The sequence below is a fragment of the Ambystoma mexicanum genome, chromosome 13, assembly GCF_040938575.1.
Source record: "Ambystoma mexicanum isolate Mex_15411 chromosome 13, UKY_AmexF1_1, whole genome shotgun sequence".
Classification (NCBI taxonomy): Eukaryota; Metazoa; Chordata; class Amphibia; order Caudata; family Ambystomatidae; genus Ambystoma; species Ambystoma mexicanum.
Genome location: NC_090938.1, coordinates 363029737 through 363050929, shown reverse-complemented (window position 1 = coordinate 363050929; position 21193 = coordinate 363029737). Strand labels below are relative to the sequence as shown.

At 48.2% G+C, this 21193-nt stretch overlaps 1 protein-coding gene across 3 annotated transcripts in view; it reads right to left on the bottom strand.

The window, feature by feature from the left end:
- The window catches only part of LOC138520143 (protein IWS1 homolog A-like), a 721593-nt gene that overhangs the window by 451164 nt on the left and 249236 nt on the right, over positions 1–21193 (bottom strand). For 2 of the 3 annotated variants that reach the window (XM_069632629.1, XM_069632631.1), the window contains one exon: positions 4294–4371. In XM_069632629.1, coding sequence (XP_069488730.1) covers positions 4294–4371 — 78 coding nt within the window. Of the gene's footprint in view, positions 1–4293; positions 4374–6368; positions 6445–21193 lie in introns of all 3 variants that reach the window. The other variant, XM_069632628.1, reaches the window with a different exon arrangement.

Sequence of the window (21193 nt, the reverse complement as noted above, 5' to 3'; positions counted from 1 at the left end):
AGTACGATTGAAATTACCCAAGCAATTAAAGGTACATCCCACTTTCCATGTTAGTCTTTTAAAACCAGTTTGTTCAGGAACTAGATTTAGAACACCACCTTCCCCTGTGATTTTGGAGGATTCATCTGAGGAATTTGTGGTTAAACAAATTTTGGATTCTAGGAAAGTGAGGGGAAGACTGCAGTATTTGATTGATTGGGAGGGATATGGACCGGAGGAACGATCTTGGGAAGATTCAATTGATGTGCATGCCCCCCGATTAGTTGCGAAGTTTCACGCTAAAAAACCACACAAGATAGGCCCAGAGACTGGGCATTAGGAGGGGGGTACTGTCAGGTTTCCTTCTCTTATTTAAGTTTCCTTTTCATTATTTATCCTTTTTAGATTAGTTTTGTGTGGGTGGGAAGTTTTCTATTATAGTTGGTTAGGCCTTAACTTGCTGATTCAGACTCCTGGTTCTAACCCAAGGCAAGATGGAGCCTCACAGTGACAGCTCTGATTGGCTGGAAGACAATGCTCAACAACAATGAACATTCTAAACTGTCACTCTGTGCCTTTCATCATCAAAACCCCATCTGAGAGGACGTGTTTAGTGGCTGCTCCTGCTTTAGACTTGGGCCTGGTGGATTTTATCCTTCAGGTGTTAGCAGTTGAGCGGCTACTTTCTTGGGGGTTCCGGGAGAAGACATTTGTGAACAGGAATTCGATTTTTAAGACATGAGAATCCGAAGATCTTTATGAATTCGCTCAAGAGATAAGTGACTTTATTTGTACAGTAACTCTGTTCTTCCCCAATGACATTTTCCTTGAAAGCATTTGAGAAAAGTTATTTTTTTTGAACTAGTACTATTGAACTTTTCAAGTGCGCGTGTGTCTTCAAGCGTGGTAGCGCGAGAATCTGTTTGTCGCGTGCGATTTCAAGTGCGCGTGTGTCTTCAAGCGCGGTAGCGCAAGAATCTTTTTGTCGCGTGCGACTTCAAGTGCGCGTGTGTCTTCAAGCGCGGATGCGCGAGGATCTGTTGGTCGCGTGTGACTTCAAGTGCGCGCGAGTTTCCCAGCGTGGTAGCGGGAGAATCTGTTTGTCGCGTGCGACTTCAAGTGCGCGTGTGTTTTCCTAGCGCAAGAGTTCTGTAGCGCGAGGATCTAAGAATCGCGTGCGTTTTCCTATTGCGCGTGTGTTTTTTCCAGCGCGGGTGTTCCGGAGCGCGTGAATTTGAGAATCGCGTGTTTATTTAAGTGCGCGTGTGTTTTCCAGTGCGGGTGTTCCGTAGCGCGTGGATTTGGGAATCGCGTGCGTTTTATTTGCGCGTGTTTTCTACAGCGCTAGTGATTTTAGGCGCTAAAGACTTTTATTCGCATGTGAACTAATGAGCGCGTGTGTTTTCTGACGCGTAATCTAAGAACTGCGTGAGATTATTGTTGCGCGTGTGTTTTCTAGCGCGTGTCCTTTTTTCTTCCGCGTGAATTCGTTCTTTGGAGAACTTTTTGCGCGCGTTCTTCAATCCAGGAAGATTTCAACGAGAAGCTCATCTGTATGGACATTATTCGCACGTGAATTCTTCAAGGATTAAAAACTCAACAGAGGTGTATTTAGTTTTGGACAGTTTTGAAAGAAAAAATAAGAAAGAATCTATATTAAACAATCTATCTGGAGATCTGTGCATTTTGGAAAAGAGACAATGAACTAAGCTTTCCCTTTCCAGAATGACCTAAAGTAAGAAGTTGTTATCTACTTCATGAGTCTCAAGTAAGAGAGATCTTTCAGCTTCTTATAATTTTCTCAAAGAAATTTCAAGAGAAGAACCAGGTATGAGTCTTAAATATTAGTTAAGGATTTAATGTTTTCCCATTCATAAGGTTAGTAAGTAAATAAAGGAATTGTATCTGCTTTGCTTATATCCTCTGCAGGTTCAGCTCTGATTAGCCTTGACGCAGTCTGCCTGGTGTTGTTTTGTTATCCACTTCCCCCTTTCCCTTTGGGGTGTAGTTAACAGAGCTGAATTGAAAACTAGTTCTGGGAATTACATTTCAGGGGGATTGTCGGGGGTTCAGCAGCTTCCGCGGACACAGGACCTCTCAGCCTGACAATGAGCATACTGGCACACGTACCTTTTTACAAGTGTATACACATGACAGCATTTTAGACAATTCAAGTCCCCTACATTCAGAGTACATGCTCCTGAGTTTCATACAGCTACCATAGGTTTCTTATCCTTGAACAAAATACCTTCCCGTGTGGAATTGAAAATCGAGTCCGACCAAGAGTGTAGTTTGGGAGTAATATGACTATTAGCAAACATGTACAGAAACGAGAGGAGAGTAAGGAACAAGAGGGAGGCAGAGGAGGTCAAAGTGGAGCGAGGAAAAGTGGGGACAACAAGAACACACATCTGGAGAGATAAGATTAGGAGGAGAAAGAGATATATCTAGAGAAATATATAGGGAGACAGAGAATAGAGAGGAAGCAGAGGAACATTAAATAAAGGAGAAATGAGAGGTAAAGGTCGGTGTAGGGAGAGGCAAACACAGGGTGGAGGATGAGTAATGGCAACTGGAAGCAGGAAGAGAAGACCTAAGAAGGGGCCTAAAACATTCTATCACATTTGCTTTACAGGAACAGCAAGTTCTCAGATCGCGTTGGAGCTTATTTATCAAACCCTGGATCTCATTGTACGGTATTAAATTAATTCATATATTTGAGGAAATAAAGTCTCCAAAGGACGTCTGGGAATTAAGTCATATTGTCAGGAATCATTTGGAGAGGATTCCCATCCAATGGAATATAATGGGATAAGTATATTGCTTGCATTCTTCAATGGTCTGAATCCAGTCAGTTACCCAAAGGCGCTTCTTCACCTCTAAAGGCTTCATGATCATTATGTGAATTGTAAACATTACGATAAAATGAACGTGAATCAATATTCACTTCATTCCCCCTAAAATAATGATTCTCCATACATGTGAACCTAGTCAATCTCAAGTTAACACGTACAGTTACTTTATGTTAAACATCTAAATGAATGAAACAGAGGCAATTAAAAGCAGTACATTTAGGAAGCAGCTTGTGCTGACCATGAGTGAAAGTTCATCTCCAGGACTGTTTAGGGGCTAAGGGCATCCATTGTATTGCAGCATAAGTATGCTGCAGTATGCCAAGGGGAATAGGGCAGGTCGAATTCACCATAAACACATTGAGGTGACACCTGGAAAAAAGACAGTTCCTGATCTAGAGCATCATATCTTTACTGCTCTTTGGTCTAATACAAAAAGTGGCTGAATTCATGAAGTGAGCTTCTGCATGGGTGAAAGTCACTCTATTATGCAGTAGTGTTCAGTATCTTACAATAAAGTATCATGATGGCACAGTTTGATAATTGTGGTACTTGGAACATGCCCCAGAAAAACAAAGAGGGGAAAAGAGAAGTTTCCCAGAGATCATTTGGTTCAAGGTGACACTGTGGCAGGATACAGAGGGCCTCATTACACGGAAGCCGGTAAGGGTTAACGGTCACCGGTAAGGGTACCGGTGACCGTTAACCCTTACCGCCTTACTACGAGGTCCCTTTGAGGGACACAACCTTAACTGCTGGTGTAGACCAGCCGTTAAAGTCGGGACCTGCAAAGGGACTTTGGTGCTAAATACGGTACCGCAATTTGCGGTACCGTAATTAGCTCCTTCCCCATTCCCATTATGCCCTATGGGGAAAAAATGGGAATGGGGAAGGGCCATGGAGAAAGGGGAATTACTGCCCCGCCAACCTTAGAATGGGGTGGTAATTCCCCTTTCCTCCATGGTTGTACCGGTATGGTACCGGCGGCAACCATGGTGCTAATAGCACCATGGTTTACCACCTACCGTGTAATGAGGCCCAGAGTCTCTGGATTGCTGCTCAGGAGTGATCAGGGAGAGGTGTCCTATATCCCACACTATTAGAGCCCTCTTTCTCTCTTCCTGAAACCCAGAGAAGCTTATGGGGAAAAAAGATGCCTTCAGATGGAAATCATTGTTCTGGTACTGCCTTCAGAAACATTCCTCAAATGTACACTATTCATTTATGCTACAAATCAATTCACAAATAATAAAACACATTTTATGATTGTATGCTTTTCTGTATGAAAGGCACTTGTCCGAATGTCAAATGACTTGTCAAATCTTAATAGGGATCTATGGTATTTTAGAACAGACATTTAATATTATTGGGATAAATGCAATTGCTGCTAGATGTTATTATTTCTTGGACACAATAAGGCGCAGGTTCAACCATTTACCACAATGAAACATTTACAATGTACCTTTTCAGGAGCAGATTTGTTGATCGGAATTAAATCTTCACTGTCACTTTTTTCATCCAAAGCCACAGATTCGGCCAGCTACATATTTGAAAACAAATGTAAAAAGAAGACATGTATAATGTGCTTTTTATGAATTAAAATGTTTTTTGTTTACAACGTTACTTGACTAAATGACATGTGGGATAAGTATTAACACCTGTTTGAGCTCTGTAGCAATAGCCCAAAAGCAAATAAGCCATATATTGATGCACTGCCCCTAGAGGCAGTTATGAAGTAATTTCTGATTGAAATGAAGATGATGGAATGCCCAAATATACCATTAATGAGTAGATTGGCATACATACCTTGTTACAAGTGTATACACATGATTGCATTTTAGACCATTCAAGTCCACTAAATTCAGAGTATGTGCTCCTGAGTTTCATACAGCTAACATAGGTTTCCTATTTTTGAACAAAATACCTTCCCGTGCTATTAGCAAACATCTGCAGAAAGGAGAGGAGAGTAAGGAACAAGAGGGAGGCAGAGGAGGTGAAAGTGGAGGGCGGAAAAGTGGGGACAACAAGAACACACATCTGGAGAGATAAGATTAGGAGGTGGTAGAGAAATATGTAGGGAGACAGAGAATAGAGAGGAAGCAGAGGAACATTAAATAAAGGAGAGATGAGAGGTAAAGGCCGGTGTAGGGAGAGGCAAACACAGGGTGCAGGATGAATAATGTCAACTGGAAGCAGGTAGAGAAGACCTTAGAAGGGGCATAAGACATTCTATCACATTTGTTTTACAGAAACGCAAGTTCTCAGATCGCGTTGGAGCTTATTTATCAAACCCTGGATCTCATTGTATGGTACTAAATTAATTCTTATGTTTGGGAAAATAAAGTCTCCAAAGGGCGTCTGGGAATGTAGTCATATTGTCAGTAATCATTTGTAGAGGATTCCCATCCAATGGAATATAATGGGGATAAGTATATTGCTTGCATTCTTCAATGTTCTGAATCCAGTCAGTTACCCAAAGGCGCTCCTTCACCTCTAAAGGTTGCATGATCATTATGTGAAATGTAAAAATTAAGATAAAATGTATTTGAATCAATATTCACTTCATTCCCCCTACAATAATGATTTTCCATACCTGTAAACCTAGTCAATCTCAAGTTAACATGTACAGTTACTTTATGGTAAACATCTAAATGAATGAAACAGAGGCAATTAAAAGCAGGACATTTAGGAAGCAGCTTGTGCTGACCATGAGTGAAAGTTCATCTCCAGGACTGTGGAGGAGCCCAGGGCATCCATTGTATTGGAGCATAAGTATGCTGCAGTACGCCAAGGGGAATAGGGCAGGTCAAATTCACCATAAATACATTGAGGTGACACCTGGAAAAAAGACAGTTCCTGATCTAGAGCATATCTTTACTGCGCTTTGGTCTAATACAAAAAGTGGCTGAATACATGAAGTGAGCTTCTGCATGGGTGAAAGTCACTCTGTTATGCAGTAGTGCTCAGTATCTTACAAGAAAGTATAATGATGGCACAGTTTGATAATTGTGGTACTTGGAACATGCCCCAGAAAAACAAAGAGGGGAAAAGAAAAGTTTCCCAGAGATCATTTGGTTCAAGGTGTGACTGCGTGACTCCTGGAGGCAGGATACAGAGTCTCTGGATTGCTGCTCAGGAGTGATCAGGGAGAGGTGTCCTATATCCCACACTATTAGAGCCCTCTTTCTCTCTTCCTGAAACCAAGAGAAGCATATGGGAAAAATGGTGCCTTCAGATGGAAATTACTGTTCTGGTACTGCCTTCAGAAACATTCCTCAAAATATTCTCTATTCATGTATGCTACAAATCAATTTACAAATAATAAAACACATTTTATGATTGTATGCTTTTCTGTATGAAAGGCACTTGTCCCAATGTCAAATGACCTGTCAAATCTTAATAGGGATCTATGGTATTTCTGAACAGACATTCAATGTAATTGGGATCAATGCAACTGCTGCTAGATGTTATTATTTCTTGGACACAATAAGGCACAGGTTCAACCATGTACCACAATGAAACATTTACAATGTTCCTTTTCAGGAGAAGATTTGTTGATCGGAATTAAATCTTCACTGTCACTTATTTCATTCACAGCCACAGATTCGGCCGGCTACATATTTGAAAACAAATGTAAAAAGAAGACATGTATTATGTGCTTTTTATTAATTAAAATGTGTTTGTTTACAACGTTACTTGACTAAATGACAAGTGGGATAAGTATTAACACCTGTTTGAGCTCTGTAGCAATGGCCCAAAAGCAAATAAGCCATATATTGATGCACTGCCCTTAGTGGCAGTTATGACGTAATTTCTGATTGAAATGAAGATGATGGAATACCCAAATATACCATTAATGAGTAGATTGGCATACATACCTTGTTACAAGTGTATACACATGATAGCATTTTAGACAATCCAAGTCCATTAAATTCAGAGTATGGGCTCCTGAGTTTCATACAGCTACCATAGGTTTCCTATCCTTGAACAAAATACCTTCCCGTGTGGAATTTAAAAGTGAGTCCAACCAAGAGGGTAGTATGGGAGTAATATGACTATTAGCAAACATCTGCAGAAAGGAGAGGAGAGTAAGGAACAAGAGGGAGGCAGAGGAGGTCAAAGTGGAGGGAGGAAAAGTGGGGGATAACAAGAACACACATCTGGAGAGATACGATTAGGAGATGGAAGAGATATATCTAGAGAAATATGTAGGGAGGCAGAGAATAGAGAGGAAGCGGAGGAACATTAAATAAAGGGGATATGAGAGGTAAAGGCTGGTGTAGGGAGAGGCAAACACAGGGTGGAGGATGAGTAATGGCAACTGGAAGCAGGAAGAGAAGACCTTAGAAGGGGCCTAAGACATTCTATCACATTTGTTTTACAGAAACGGCAAGTTCTCAGATAGTGTTGGAGCTTATTTATCAAACCCTGGATCTCATTGTATGGTAATAAGTTAATTCTTATGTTTGGGAAAATAAAGTCTCCAAAGGGCGTCTGGGAATGTAGTCATATTGTCAGGAATCATTTGGAGAGGATTCCCATCCAATGGAATATAATAGGGATAAGTATATTGCTTGCATTCTTCAATGGTCTGAATCCAGTCAGTTACCCAAAGGCGCTTCTTCACCTCTAAAGGTTTCATAATCATTATGTGAATTGTAGAAATTAAAATAAAATGTATGTGAATCAATATTCACTTCATTCCCCCCACAATATTGATTTTCCTTACATTTAAACCTAGTCAATATCAAGTTAAAATGTACAGTTACTTTATGTTAAACATCTAAATGAATAAAACAGAGACAATTAAAAGCAGTACATTTAAGAAGCAGCTTCTGCTGACCATGAGTGAAAGTGTATCTCCAGGACTGTTGAGGGGCCCAGGGCATTCATTGTATTGCAGCATAAGTATGCTGCAGTATGCCAAGGGGAATAGGGCAGGTAGAAACCACCACAAATACATTGAGGTGACACCTGGAAAAAAGACAGTCCCTGATCTAGAGCATTATATCTTTACTGTTCTTTGGTGTGATACAAAAAGTGGCTGAATACATGAAGTGAGCTTCTGCATGGGTGAAAGTCACTCTATTATGCAGTAGTGCTCAGTATCTTACAATAAAGTATCATGATGGCACAGTTTGATAATTGTGCTACTTGGACCATGTCCCAGAAAAACAAAGAGGGGAAAAGAGAAATTTCCCAGAGATCATTTGGTCCAAGATCACACTGCGTGACTTCTGGAGGCAGGATACAGAGTCTCTGAATTGATGCACAGGAGTGATCAGAGAGAGGTGTCCTATATCCCAGACTATTAGAGCCCTCTTTCTCTATTCCTGAAACCCAGAGAAGCTTATGGGAAAAAAGGTGCCTTCAGATGGAAAGCACTGTTCTGATACGACCTTCATAAACATTCCTCAAATATACACTATTCATTTATGCTACAAATCAATTTACAAATAATAAAACGCATTTTCTGATTGTATGCTTTTCTGTATGAAAGGCACTTGTCCCAATGTCAAATAACTTGTCAAATCTTTATAGGGTTTTATGGTATTTCAGAACAGACATTCACAGGCCGATTCATGGAATTAATGTGCGCTGACATTTTCGGCGCAAGCGTGCGAAAGCGTGCGAAAGCGTGCGAATCGCAGTGCCAGTGCGAAAATCGCAGCAAAACCCGCGCACAGCGATTCATGAAAGTTCGTGCGTGAGTAAATCCCAGGATGTGCGCCAAAATTCTGCGTGGCGCATGCTGGCGCACACGTCTCCAAACAGCGTGCGCTACGCGCACAGCGAAATCGCACATAGCGCGGCGCACACAACAAAAGTAGGAGGAACAGGGGGCGTGACACGCAGAATGGGGAACGTGTGAAAATGGGGGCGTCACGGGGGAAGTACACGAGGCAAATGCGCGGAATGCCCACACACACGTTCAAAACACGTATTCATGGAATCGAACGGGGCTAACGCGTGCACCAAAAAAGACGCGCTAATCCGGAAACACGTACGCCAGCAGGAAGCAGGCGTACGTGGACCCGCGCAGCATAAAAGTGCGCACAAACAACAAACAAGCTCAGACGCCAGGATGAATATACCGTTCCTAGCAGCAGTGGTCGTGGGATAACGCAGGAGGAGGAGAAGGATAGTCAGGCCCAGAATTTTCACACCCAGAACCATCCTTTTTGGGATGCCTGATGACCAGGTGTATGGGAGGTACAGGTTTCCACCTCACCTAATACTCGACCTGGTGAGTGAGTGGGAGGAGGACCTCACATCACCCACACTGTGCTCCCAAGCACTCAGCCCCCTGGAGAAGGTCCTCAATGTACTGCACTTCTTGGCCACTGGATCATTTCAGCGGACAAGTGCTATAGTGGGGGGGTGTCACATTCCACGCAGTCACGCTGCGTAGACCAGGTCTTGGCCATCATGACTGCACTGCCATCAGTCCGCAGGCACATATACCTGCCCAGAACACCTGCAGAAAGGCAGGCTGCCATCCAGGATTTCTATGGGGTGGCACAATTCCCAAAGTCCTAGGTGCCATTGATTGCACCCATGTGGCTCTACGTCCCCCCAGGGCATCAGAGCACATCTATAGAAACCGCAAGCACTGGCATTCCATCAACGTGCAGGTAGTATTTGATGCCAAGGGAATCATCACCTCAGCATATGCCAACTATCCAGGGTCCACCCATGACAGTTTTATTTACAGAATGTCAACCCTAAACCGGGACCTAGAAGCTGGGCGGCATGGCGATACATGGTTGCTCGGTGAGTATAAATGCCACAGTACATGCATGCATGTCAGATACTGAGTAATGTCACAACCCCACTAATGATACCCATCACCACCTCCCCAGGGGACAGTGCCTACCCTCTGAGCACCCACATGATGACGCCAATTCGGAACCCCACCACGCCACCCGAGGTAAGATACAACACAGCCCACATTGCAACCGGGGAATAGTGGAGCGCACATTCGCAGTCCTCAAGTCACGCTTTCGCTCCCTTGACCGTTCTGGCGGGCAGCTGTTATACGCTCCCCCAGTAGTGTGCAGGATCATAGTGGCAGCATGTGTCCTGCACAACGTTGCAACACGCCGGGGCCTGCCGGTGGACATGGTGGTGCCCCCACATCCCCAACCACATGCACGGCTGCTGCGCATGGGAGGGGAAAGGGCACGGGGTGGGGCAGCCCGTACGCAGCTGGTGGCTAATTACTTCACCTATAATCAAACCCCTGTGGAGTGCACACAGCCCTGGCACATACCAGCTAACAATCAATGATGATGACATAAGGGAGAGTCAACTGTCACAACCATACTAGCCTGAGATTGGTCACCTGGAAGTGTTACATTGTGTGCATCCCTACCTACACAAACACCACCAATGCTGTGTCATCAAAAGACACACTTCTATGCTGCTAAATTCATTACCCCCTTGCAAAATAGAACATGACAACAGTGCCATGTCACCCAACCCGTCCCCAGCACCGCCACCCAACACACCATGGCATGTCATGCTATGTGAGAGCAAACAAAGTAATCCCCGAAACCTGACACAAGTTTCACAAAGTACAGTGTCCCTAATGGAAACTGGCCACACACAATATGCTCCCAGTAATGTAGAACTAACAACACACATGTCCAAATACTTACCAACAATACAATGCAGCTACACAACCTCAAACATAGCAAAAACATGACAGTACTAAGTTAAAGTAGTGGTAGTCTTACAACCTGATTATGCCAGCACATCGACCCCTTCCAACTGTACAGTGTTGCTGCTACGCAAATGTGTAAGTGCACTGCTTACAACATGAACTCCATCTCAAAAGTAGAGGAAGACATGGATGCACATTCACATATCAATACACCATGCAGTGTACAATACAACAACAATATCCACTAGGAATGTATACACAGTATTGACTACAGACTGCCCACACAGCTCATGGGAGTCCAACATCACTGTGTAATTCACTGTCACTTGGGCACACCCTTTGCAAGCCCATGGAAACGGGAAGCAGGAGGGGTGTGTGTCTCACGAACTCAAGCATCTAACCCAAACTCAGGACAAGCCTGCATGTGCCCAACCGGAATACAGTGGATGCCCACGGGAGCCACACAAGGCAACATACTGTAAAAAAAAAATCAAAAATCAAAAACCAAAAATGCCCATGTGGAGGCCGGGGGGCGAGGCCACCCAGGAGGTCCGAGGTCAGGGTGCGCACCAACAGCCACCTGTGTGGATGTTGGAAAACAAAAAAAAACTCCATGGGCTCATGGCCTGCACGTCTATGCCATTGTGGGAGAACTGCTGCTGTCGATCTCATCACCCTCTGCTGCTGCATCAATAGGTGGTGGTGCTATGGGAAGCAGCCCACGCAAAGCCCTGGTATGGTCCTCCATAGCAGCAAGCATGAGGGTGTGGAAGGTCTCGTTCTGGAGGATTATAGTGCGGAGATCCCCATGCAGCACCTGACGTGATGCCCGGATCTCCTCCCGAGTTGCCTGCATCACAGCTGAGAGCGAACGTGTGAGCCGCTCCAGCTGCTGTTCTGTCCTCAAGTTAGTGGAAGCCTCTAGGTCAACATGAGTCTCCCTGAGGGGGTGGAGTTCTACCCTCAGGGCTTCCCTGTGGCCCTGGGACTCTATTGATATCAATTGGCGTAGAGTCTCCAGTGCCGCCCGTCGGTCCCTGTTGGACGCCAACATGTCTTCCCTGTGTGATTGGCAAATGGAGTCTGTTGCCTGCTGTAGTTGCTCCATCTGCCTTTCAGGGGGGACAATGGAAGTGGCCACCCTCTCCATTGCTTGAGCCATCATCTCAACTGATGCTGCCTGTTGAGTTGCCATACCGTACATGGATTGTTCCCATACGGTATTGCCTGGTGGCGTACGGCCACCGCGTCGGCGGGCACCACAACTGTTTGGGGCAAGGCGATCTGCGCCTTGCTGTGCCGGCACTGCCTGAGGCTGCAGGACTGCATTCCCCCTCTGATCTGCTGGCCCAGGAACAGGATCAGATGTTGTGGAGTGTGACCCTGCATCCATAACCGCCAAAGGCAGACTTACCAACACTGACATCCCCATAGAGTGTTTTACCCCTGGTGCAGGTGGGTTGGACAGAACATAATCCCTGCCAGAAACACTTACGGCACATAGGTCTCATCATCCGAATCAGCACCTCACTAGAGGTCTGGGGAGGTGCACCCAGAGACACCCCTGGACAGAATGGTCTGCAGCAAGATTTGGTTCTCACCCACCACCACACCACGTCCCCCACTGGTGCCCGGTCGTGCCTGAGATTCCTCCTGGGTCTGCACCATCTCCTCAACCTCAACAGCATCAAGTGCGTCATCCCCTGCAAAAACATGAGAAAACAAAAAATAGAAACAGGCATTAGCACAATAGCACACAAATAGGCCTGACAAGCTAAAGAACCAGTACATGATTTACACATGTCCCACATGACTATAACCCTCCCATACTTGCACTGTCACTGAGTTGGAAGGGGAGGCAAAAGGCAGACACTGATGACGCCAAGATGGAAGAGCAACACATTTGCTGCATGCTGGGTAGCACTGCCATCACACATTGGCGTGTGAGTCGCATGTCCAATACACATACATGACACATGCCATCACACAGATGGCATGTACCATAGCCATGGCACATTCCACAAGTACATCCATATGTCAGTGAATGAGTACTGTCAGCCATCCATGTGAGATGGACATGATGAGATGAAAAATGCTACATAGTGTGACAAAATACGCATGTGCCACACACTGCAATACATCCAGTGTACAAAAATACAGTGATTGCAGGGCGATGTACACATCAATGGTTGTGCACTTCAACATGACAGGAAACAACTATCATGTTCCACATTCAAACAGGCCCCAAAAATGTATGTGATCAGGCCAATACTCAATCAGCCTGAATGGTAAAATCATTCACCTAACAAGGTAACACATGTGGTCCAATGTGGGGTTCATCAATGACAGAAGCATGTCACAAATGTGACAATGGGGCTGAGGAATGCGTAGCAAAAGTGGGAGAATTGAAACAATCAGCCTGAACGAACACTGAAAAATACAAACAATGTTGTTGCAAGATGCCACTTCAAGGGCAACTGCCGTAATGTTGCGCTAAATTACTACTGTGGGCAGAAGGGATACTGTCACACCCAAATCCAAGGCCACTGAATGTTTTGTTTAAAGCACATGGGTGACCCATACCACTCAGGCACACACACGCTCAGCTGGCACTCAATCAGAACCCGTCACCCAAACAACATACACATGCATTACACACACATGCATGGGCACTCACCGGACAATGCATCATAATCAGGTAGTTCTCCCACACCTTGGATCTGTTCCTCTGTGACGAAGGCCCCAGCAACAGAATGATGTTCAGTTAGTTCATTGTCCTCTTGTGGAGACCCACCGCCAGTCACCAGTGTAGCGGCATGATTTGAGGTCAGCTTGTTCTTTGCTCTGCGTTTCAGGTCATTTCACCGCTTGTAGCAATCATCAGCTGTTCGCCACACAAATCCAAGAGCACTTATGCGGTCGGCAATGATCTGCCAGTGTGCCTTACGTTGACCAGTTGTGGTCTTGGGCCCTGCAGTCACCAGCATTTTGTGGCTATGTGCCGACACATAGGACACAAGTGCATCAAGTTCCGCGTCATTAAAGCAAGGATTCCTTGACGTGCCGGAGTGTGTAGCCGTGTCTGGGGTCTCAGCCTGTCGTGCCAGAGAACCCTTCTTCCTCTTCTTTAAAGGTGGAGCAGAGCCAGAGTGGCTTACGCCGCTCTGGTGTGTAGGGGCAGAATCACCTGTGGACTGGGTAGTCGGAGTGTGGGAATGCACAATGACCATAGGTCTTGATGCAGGCATTGGTTGCAGGGTAATGTTGGTAGGGGGAAGGTCAGTTTGATGGACCTGGACTGACACTGTCCTGGCTGGGAGAGTCAGAGCTGGGGCGGATGGAGCTGCAGCTGCCCCTGCAGCCTCCCCACCCTGCATACTTGGGGCAGCAGATACCATAGCTGCCCCAGATCCACGTGGCTTGGTGACAACAACTTGCACCGCCACACGTGGCCTAGACTTGCTCACCTGGAAGTCAGCCTGGGAGTCATCCTGTGCCAGGTCAGGTGCCACAATGGGCTGGTCCAACAGGGGCTGAGCTGGGATGGTGTCAGCCACGTTTCCCTCAACCATGGGGGGGGCATGAGTGTCCCTGATTGTTCCCCCACACATGGGGGTGTAGGGGCACCCTGCAAATCCCGGCCACGTCCCATACCGTGCCCACCACGTCCACCTTTTGAAGATCGGCCACCTTTGCCTCCCTTACCGCTTTGTCGCCTCCCAACCATGGCACTGATGTTGTTGTGCGTATGGGAGTTGCAGTAAACTATTGTCCTGGGCAATTGGGGGTCAAAGGGGTAGGATACTAGATGGAATTCGTACCCTAGTGCTCTAACAAGACTGTCTGTGACCCCTGGGGGAAGATGACGGGTCACGCAACACGCACAGGCAGCCCAAAATCAAAAATTAACGTGCACGCAACCCCTCGTAGACCACGTGCGTGAAAAAATGAACCCGCACTACGCTGTGGCACCCAGAAACACAAAAATAAGCGTACGCGTAATACACGCAGCCTACAATGACCTCTGAAGGGGAACGCGACACACGGGGCAAAGTACGTGCGGAACTCACCGTCTGCCTGGAAAAAGAATGTGAAAAATATGCGTGTGTGCGCATTGGCAACACCCCCGCCAAAAGAAGAATTGTACGCTGTCTGAGGAGACAGGACAAAAGGAGAAGTGAACTCTGAGGAAACAGACCCAACAAAAAATCAGAAAAGAGCTGTCAGAGGTAACAGGGAGTACGAACTAGAAATGCTGTGACGTAATCGCATGTGAACCGACAAGAAGTACAGATTTCACCCACTCGCTCTCCACGAAAAGCACGTACAAGGAAATGGCGTCCTACACGTAGCTATTAAACCGGTCCACACGTACACGTCAGATACGCGTGTACACGGGCCCTTTTCTGCAATTACACGCGATGACACTCGGACGTGCAGTTTTTCCACGTGTGCTCTGTCATCACGTGCTATGAGGGAAAAGTCTGCGCTCGTAATGTAACTTACGCGCTTACACGGTAAGGGCCTTTGGTCCAATGAAATCGCGTGCGTGTGCTGACGTGCTTACACGCTAAGGCCCTTTCCTCGAATTACACGCTGACGTGCAATTTTTTCACGTGCCAAATCACTCCGTATCAAGCTGGCCACACGAAAACACACGGAAGACCACGCTCCTGCCCAGAAGGCCGAATTACTGCCCCCAAGAGCCCTGAGCACGCTCCCACCTGCCATCTGCTGCTGCCTGACTGCCTGCTGCCCACATGCCCTGCCATTTGCTGCCTGCACGTCAGCCAGGGGTGTAGTTGCTGTGACCACCCCTGCTGGAACCAAAGACTCCCGACTGGGATTCCATCGCTCCACAGCCCAGCTCCAGGACCCAGTTGCCCACCCACTCCTGCCTCTGGGGTTGCCATGTCCAGCACAACACCATCTGGCAGCACTGGCAACCCCCATCCAGAGAGGCAGAGGGCCACCAGCTTCACTGCCACCGAAGTTGGTGTCCTGGTGGAGCAAGTCCTGGGGCAGTATGATGCCCTCTTTGGAAGTTTGCGCGGCGACAATGAAGGACGGACCAGGATCTGGATGGACATCGTGACTGCCATCAACACGGAGGGGGTGGCAGTCCACGACTTACATCATGTCAAGAAGCGCTGGGAGGACTTCAGGTCCAGGACCCTCAACAAGGCCCAGCGCCTCGCTAAGGCAGCGGATGCCAAGGGGCGCCGGGGCCAGCTGTCGAACCATCAAATGAGGGTCCTGGAACATATATGCCCAGCGCTCTACGTCCAGATCCTTGAGAGGCAGCCACGTCTGGAGTTGAGCGGTAAGTGTACATGCATGTTGATAGTACGCTGTGTGTGTCGTGGTGTGCCAGTAGTGTGCAGGTTGCACATGTGTTTATGTAGGGCCATGTAGGGATGTGTATGAACATGGGCGTGAGGCTGCCACATGTGAGTCCTCTCAGTTGTGAGACACATTGATGGTGGATGTGCTGGTAAGCATGCTGGGAAAATGCAGGTGTGGGAGCACTCATGTTTTAATTTCTGTGTATGTACATTGGCATGGTTGTGGCATGGATGGTAGTTCATAATGCATGTATCTGCACTGTGTACATGTGCATGTATGTGTATCTGACAAGTGTGCAACTGTGATGCAACATGGATGCACGTGACACTGATATGTAGAAGGATGAATGGCAGATATGACATGTATGGTGATCTCATCACTGCAACAGCTGGAAGAGATGTAGACATGCATGTAAGTGCAGTGGCGTGTGTGCATGTCTAGTGCACTCCTTGTGTTTCATGTGATGTCAGGCTCACCTTTGGTTATTCATGCTGTTGTATGTGTATGGATGTTGCTGCCTGGTGCAATATTGCTGTTGAAATGTTCATGTGTGTGAGTTAAAATGACATGTGTGTCCTGGAGTGTGATGCTGTGTCTGTAGTTAAACAATGCCACTCATGTGCAACTGTCATGTGTGTATGAGTCCATTGTACAGTGCCCTGATGCCTGTGTTTTATCTCTCCCTGTCTGCAGCGTCAACTGAAGAAGACGGTGGAGAGGGTGCTGTGGAGCACAGCGGCAGGGATTGTCCCGCCAGCCGGAGACGCAAGGCCCGGCTCCCCTCCGAGGTTGTCATCTTGTCGGGGAGTGAGGAGTCCGGTGCCGCGTCCCAGGCCACAGCTGCCGAGGGAAGGTCCAAGAGGCGGAGGTCGGAGTTGGACTCCTCGGCAGCAGAAGGGGCAGCTGAGACCCCACAGGTTCCGACGGAGGAAGATGGCACGGAGTCATCCAGGTTGGTGGGGGGTTTAGTGGAGGAGGAGGCCGTGCAAGGGACAGACACGGGGTCTGGAGGTGGGGATTCCACTAGTGCTAGTGGTGCAGTGCAGGGGCAGGTACAGGCACCATTTTGAGACGCCTGCACCTCGTTGCTGCCTGCCGGCAACCGCACCAGGGCTCACAAGACGAATCTTACCGATGAGCTCCCCAGCCTCGAAGATTTTTCTCTTGATTATCCCCCGTTTGGGCTCCCCATGCTCACACACCACGTGCTCCTCCAACCTGAGACAGTTTCACTGAGGTGCCACTTCCCGTGGACCCTCCTCAGACCCTGTCCATCGCATCAGGGATTCCATACAAGCCACACACAAGGGTCGCCTCCCACCAACCAGGCCAGCCCTTATACCCACGCAGCTCCAACCTGCTTCCTCACCTGCCCCGTTTTGGAAAGATACTGCGTCCATCTACGCTTACTGGAAGCACGACATGTGAGTCTCCTGACTTTTTTTGGCCCAAGAAGAAGGCTATCAACCTATCCTGCCGAAACGTCAGCAGCACACCCACCCAGACTTTCTATGGGCCTTTTTTGTTGTGCTGCCCCTTAAATCTCTAACATCATATCCAGACGTAGACCGAATATAAGGTCAGACTTTAGCCTGGCACAGGAGACATAGATTCAACCGTCTCCCCATCTTACATTCTCACAGTGTGTTCTCCATTCTCAATGACGTAGGACATTTTGATTTTCAAGTTGTTGGTCACATGCAAAAATGATGAACCTACATCTCATGTCACTGAGTACAGTTTCCTTTATATAGTGAATTTTCAACTATGTATGTTTTTTCATGAATGTTCATCAGGGATTGTTATGAAAAGAAACAACTGGAATTTTTTGCAATATAAAGTTTATTAAAAAAAAAAGCTCAAAATAGAAAGTTAAATGATAAATTAAAATTCATTTTACATATATTTTTGAGTCATGTGTGTAGCATCAGCAAGCATGTTGCTTTTCTTAATGGTTGCCCAGAATGATATGTGTTCCCGTTAGGGTCTAAATAACCAGTGTACACTGAATTCCCCCTGTACACCTCCTAGATTTATAGAGGGGAGGACAACCCCCTTGTTACAGCTTCTCCAGCCCTCCAGTCCTTCCCGCTCCAGGGCAGCCTCTTTTTGTTCAACTGGGGCTGGGACAGGAGGCAGCACAGGCCACCGCGGAGGTGCCTGTGTGTAATCCTGTCCCCGATCCTGTGACTGCATCATCCCGCACCAGCAGAGATGCCTACGTCCAGACCCGTTTTCAGGGAGGGGATCCGCTTACAACAACTGGCCTTCCTCTCCCTGCGGACGTGGCTATCCGGGACCGGTTTGAGCCTGTCCTGGGTGGGGTGGTGTTGTGTCAACGGGCCATGCGAGGTGACCTGCAGTCTTTTCATGAGGAGACTGCATGTCATCTCGAATGGCTCGTTGACCGCGTTGACCTACTGGGACAGCTCACCAGGGCCGGATTCTTCCATTTGCTGGACCTTGTTCCGACCCCCTGCTCAACTGAACCACCTATGCGCCAGTCGTACTCCATGCCATCTTCCCACCCATGCATCACCTGGGTACCCTGTGGAGCTGCCTCTGACCCTGTGGCCAGGCTGGTGGAGGACACATCCCTGCCACAGTTGGGAGTCGGACGTCCAGCAGGGGTGGCCACATCAACAACTGCACCCCAGCCGGAGGAGGATGTGCAGACAGCAAGAGCCAGGGCACAGGCAGAGGCACAGCAGCAGCAGCAACAAGGTGGGAGCCATGATGGCTCGGGGCCTTCATCATCAGAGGGGCAGGCATCGGCCTGAGGGCAGGAGGACCCAGGACTGGAAGTGTCTTCCATGTGGCAGCGGTTAGGCCATAGTATAGATGCGGAGCGGCAGCGGGCAGAAGAGGGACGGCTCACGATGGTCAGGGCGGAGAACTCCATGAGGGTCCTGAGGCGAGCTGAGTGCCTTGGGGCAATTCGCAGGGAGTTGGAGGAGAACATGTCATCGTCCCTGCGAACCCTCGGGGGCCCTGGAAGAGGACCGCCTCCAGGACATTGAGCAGGAGTTCGATGATGCCCTGGCCCGGGACATCCAAAAGCGAGTCGTCAGACTAGCCCGCTGCCATTGTAAATAGTTTTTAGAGTTAGGTTTCCTTTTCGTTTTCCTTTTATTTGTGGTCAATGGACAATGCCACACACATTTGTATATAGTTATATTTTTAGGTAGTTTCTTAGGTAGGTTTCATTTGTTTAGTTGGGCTCATGGACCCTTTACATCGTTGGACAATGGATTGATTTATTTTTGGGATTTTTGCACATGGATTAATGGATTTTTATTTTGGACAATGGATTGTATATAGTTACATCATGGATTCATTTGGATTATTTTTTTCATTATGGACATGGAGTAATGTTTTTTTTTTTTCAGGACAATGTATTGTAAATAGTTGGACTATGGATTGATTTCGCATTTTTTTTTATCATTATGAACATGAAACAATGGATATCTTTTTTTTACCTTTTTTTGGATTTGCGTTGGTGGAGGGAGAGTTTGGACTATTTTTCTTTCAAATTTTTTTGCATTGCTTATCATTTTCATTCACTCATCTTTTTCACATGCTTTTCGTTTCATGTGTGATATTTTGGTATGCTTTCATTTCATTTATTTATTTATTTATGTACATAATACATTTTCATATTTTAGTTCCATGTGTGGGATTTGCTCATTGGGTTGATGCATGTGAAATTGTGGGTTTACACAAGCAATGCCAACAAGTGTATGTGTGTGATGGACATGTGTTGATGTACATAGTTGAGTTTTGGTTTGTGTCTTGAGATAGGCATGTCAGTGTGGGGTGGATTGGGAAATCATTGCGTCTCAAGAATGGGGTGGCGTGATGTGGTATTTTTTGGTGTAGAAGTGGGCCATGACTGTGCATCTTTATTTCGTGTAGGGGGGGACATGAGTGGGACATGAGTGGGGGCCTGCTGGCAGGTGCCCCACACTGCTGGGAGCGTGGGGATGTAGGGGGACATGAGTGGAGGCCTGCTGGCAGGTGCCCCTGACTGCTGGGGGGTGGGGGTGCAGGGGGACATGAGTGGGACACAAGTGGGGGCCTGCTGGCAGGTGCCCCTGACTGCTGGGGGGTGGGGGTGCAGGGGGACATGAGTGGGACATGAGTGGGGGCCTGCTAGCAGGTGCCCCTGACTGCTGGCGAGTGGGGGTGCAAAGGGACATGAGTGGGACATGAGTGGGGGCCTGCTGGCAGGTGCCCCTGACTGCTGGGGGGTGGGGGTGCAGGGAGACATGAGTGGGGGCCTGCTGGCAGGTGCCCCTGACTACTGGGGGGTGGGGGTGCAAAGGGACATGAGTGGGACATGAGTGGGGGCCTGCTGGCAGGTTCCCCTGACTGCTGGGGGGTGGGGGTGCAAAGGGACATCAGTGGGACATGAGTGGGGGCCTGCTGGCAGGTGCCCCTGACTGCTGGGGCGTGGGGGTGCAGGGGGACATGAGTGGGGGCCTGCTGGCAGGTCCCCCTGACTGCTGGGGGGGGTGGGGGTGCAGGGGGACATGAGTGGGACATGAGTGGGGGCCTGATGGCAGGTGCCCCGCACTGCTGGGGGTTGGGGGTGCAGGGGGACATGAGTGGGGGCCTGATGGCAGGTGCCCCTGACTGCTGGGGGGTGGGGGTGCAGGGGGACATGAGTGGGACATGAGTGGGGGCCTGCTGGCAGGTGCCCCTGACTGCTGGGGGGTGGGGGTGCAAAGGGACATGAGTGGGACATGAGTGTGGGCCTGCTGGCAGGTGCCCCTGACTGCTGGGGGGTGGTGGTGTAAAGGGGCATGAGTGGGACATGAGTGGGGGCCTGCTGGCAGGTGCCCCTTACTGCTGGGGGGTTGGGGTGCAGGGGGACATGAGTGGGAGAATGCTGGCAGGTGCCCCTGACTGCTGGGGGGTGGGGGTGCAGGGGGACATGAGTGGGGGCCTGATGGCAGATGCCCCACACTGCTGGGTGGTGGGGGTGCAGGGGGACATGAGTGGGGGCCTGATGGCAGGTGCCCCTGACTGCTGGGGGGTGGGGGTGCAGGGGGCCATGAATGGGACATGAGTGGGGCCTGCTGGCAGGTGCCCCTGACTGCTGGGGGTTGGGGGTGCACAGAGACATGAGTGGGACATGAGTGGGGGCCTGCTGGCAGGTGCCCCTGACTGCTGGGGGGTGGGGGTGCAAAGGGACATGAGTGGGACATGAGTGGGGGCCTGCTGGCAGGTGCCCCTGACGGCTGGGGGTTGGGGGTGGACAGAGACATGAGTGGGACATGAGTGGGGGCCTGCTGGCAGGTGCCCCTGACTGCTGGGGGGTGGGGGTGCAAAGGGACATGAGTGGGAC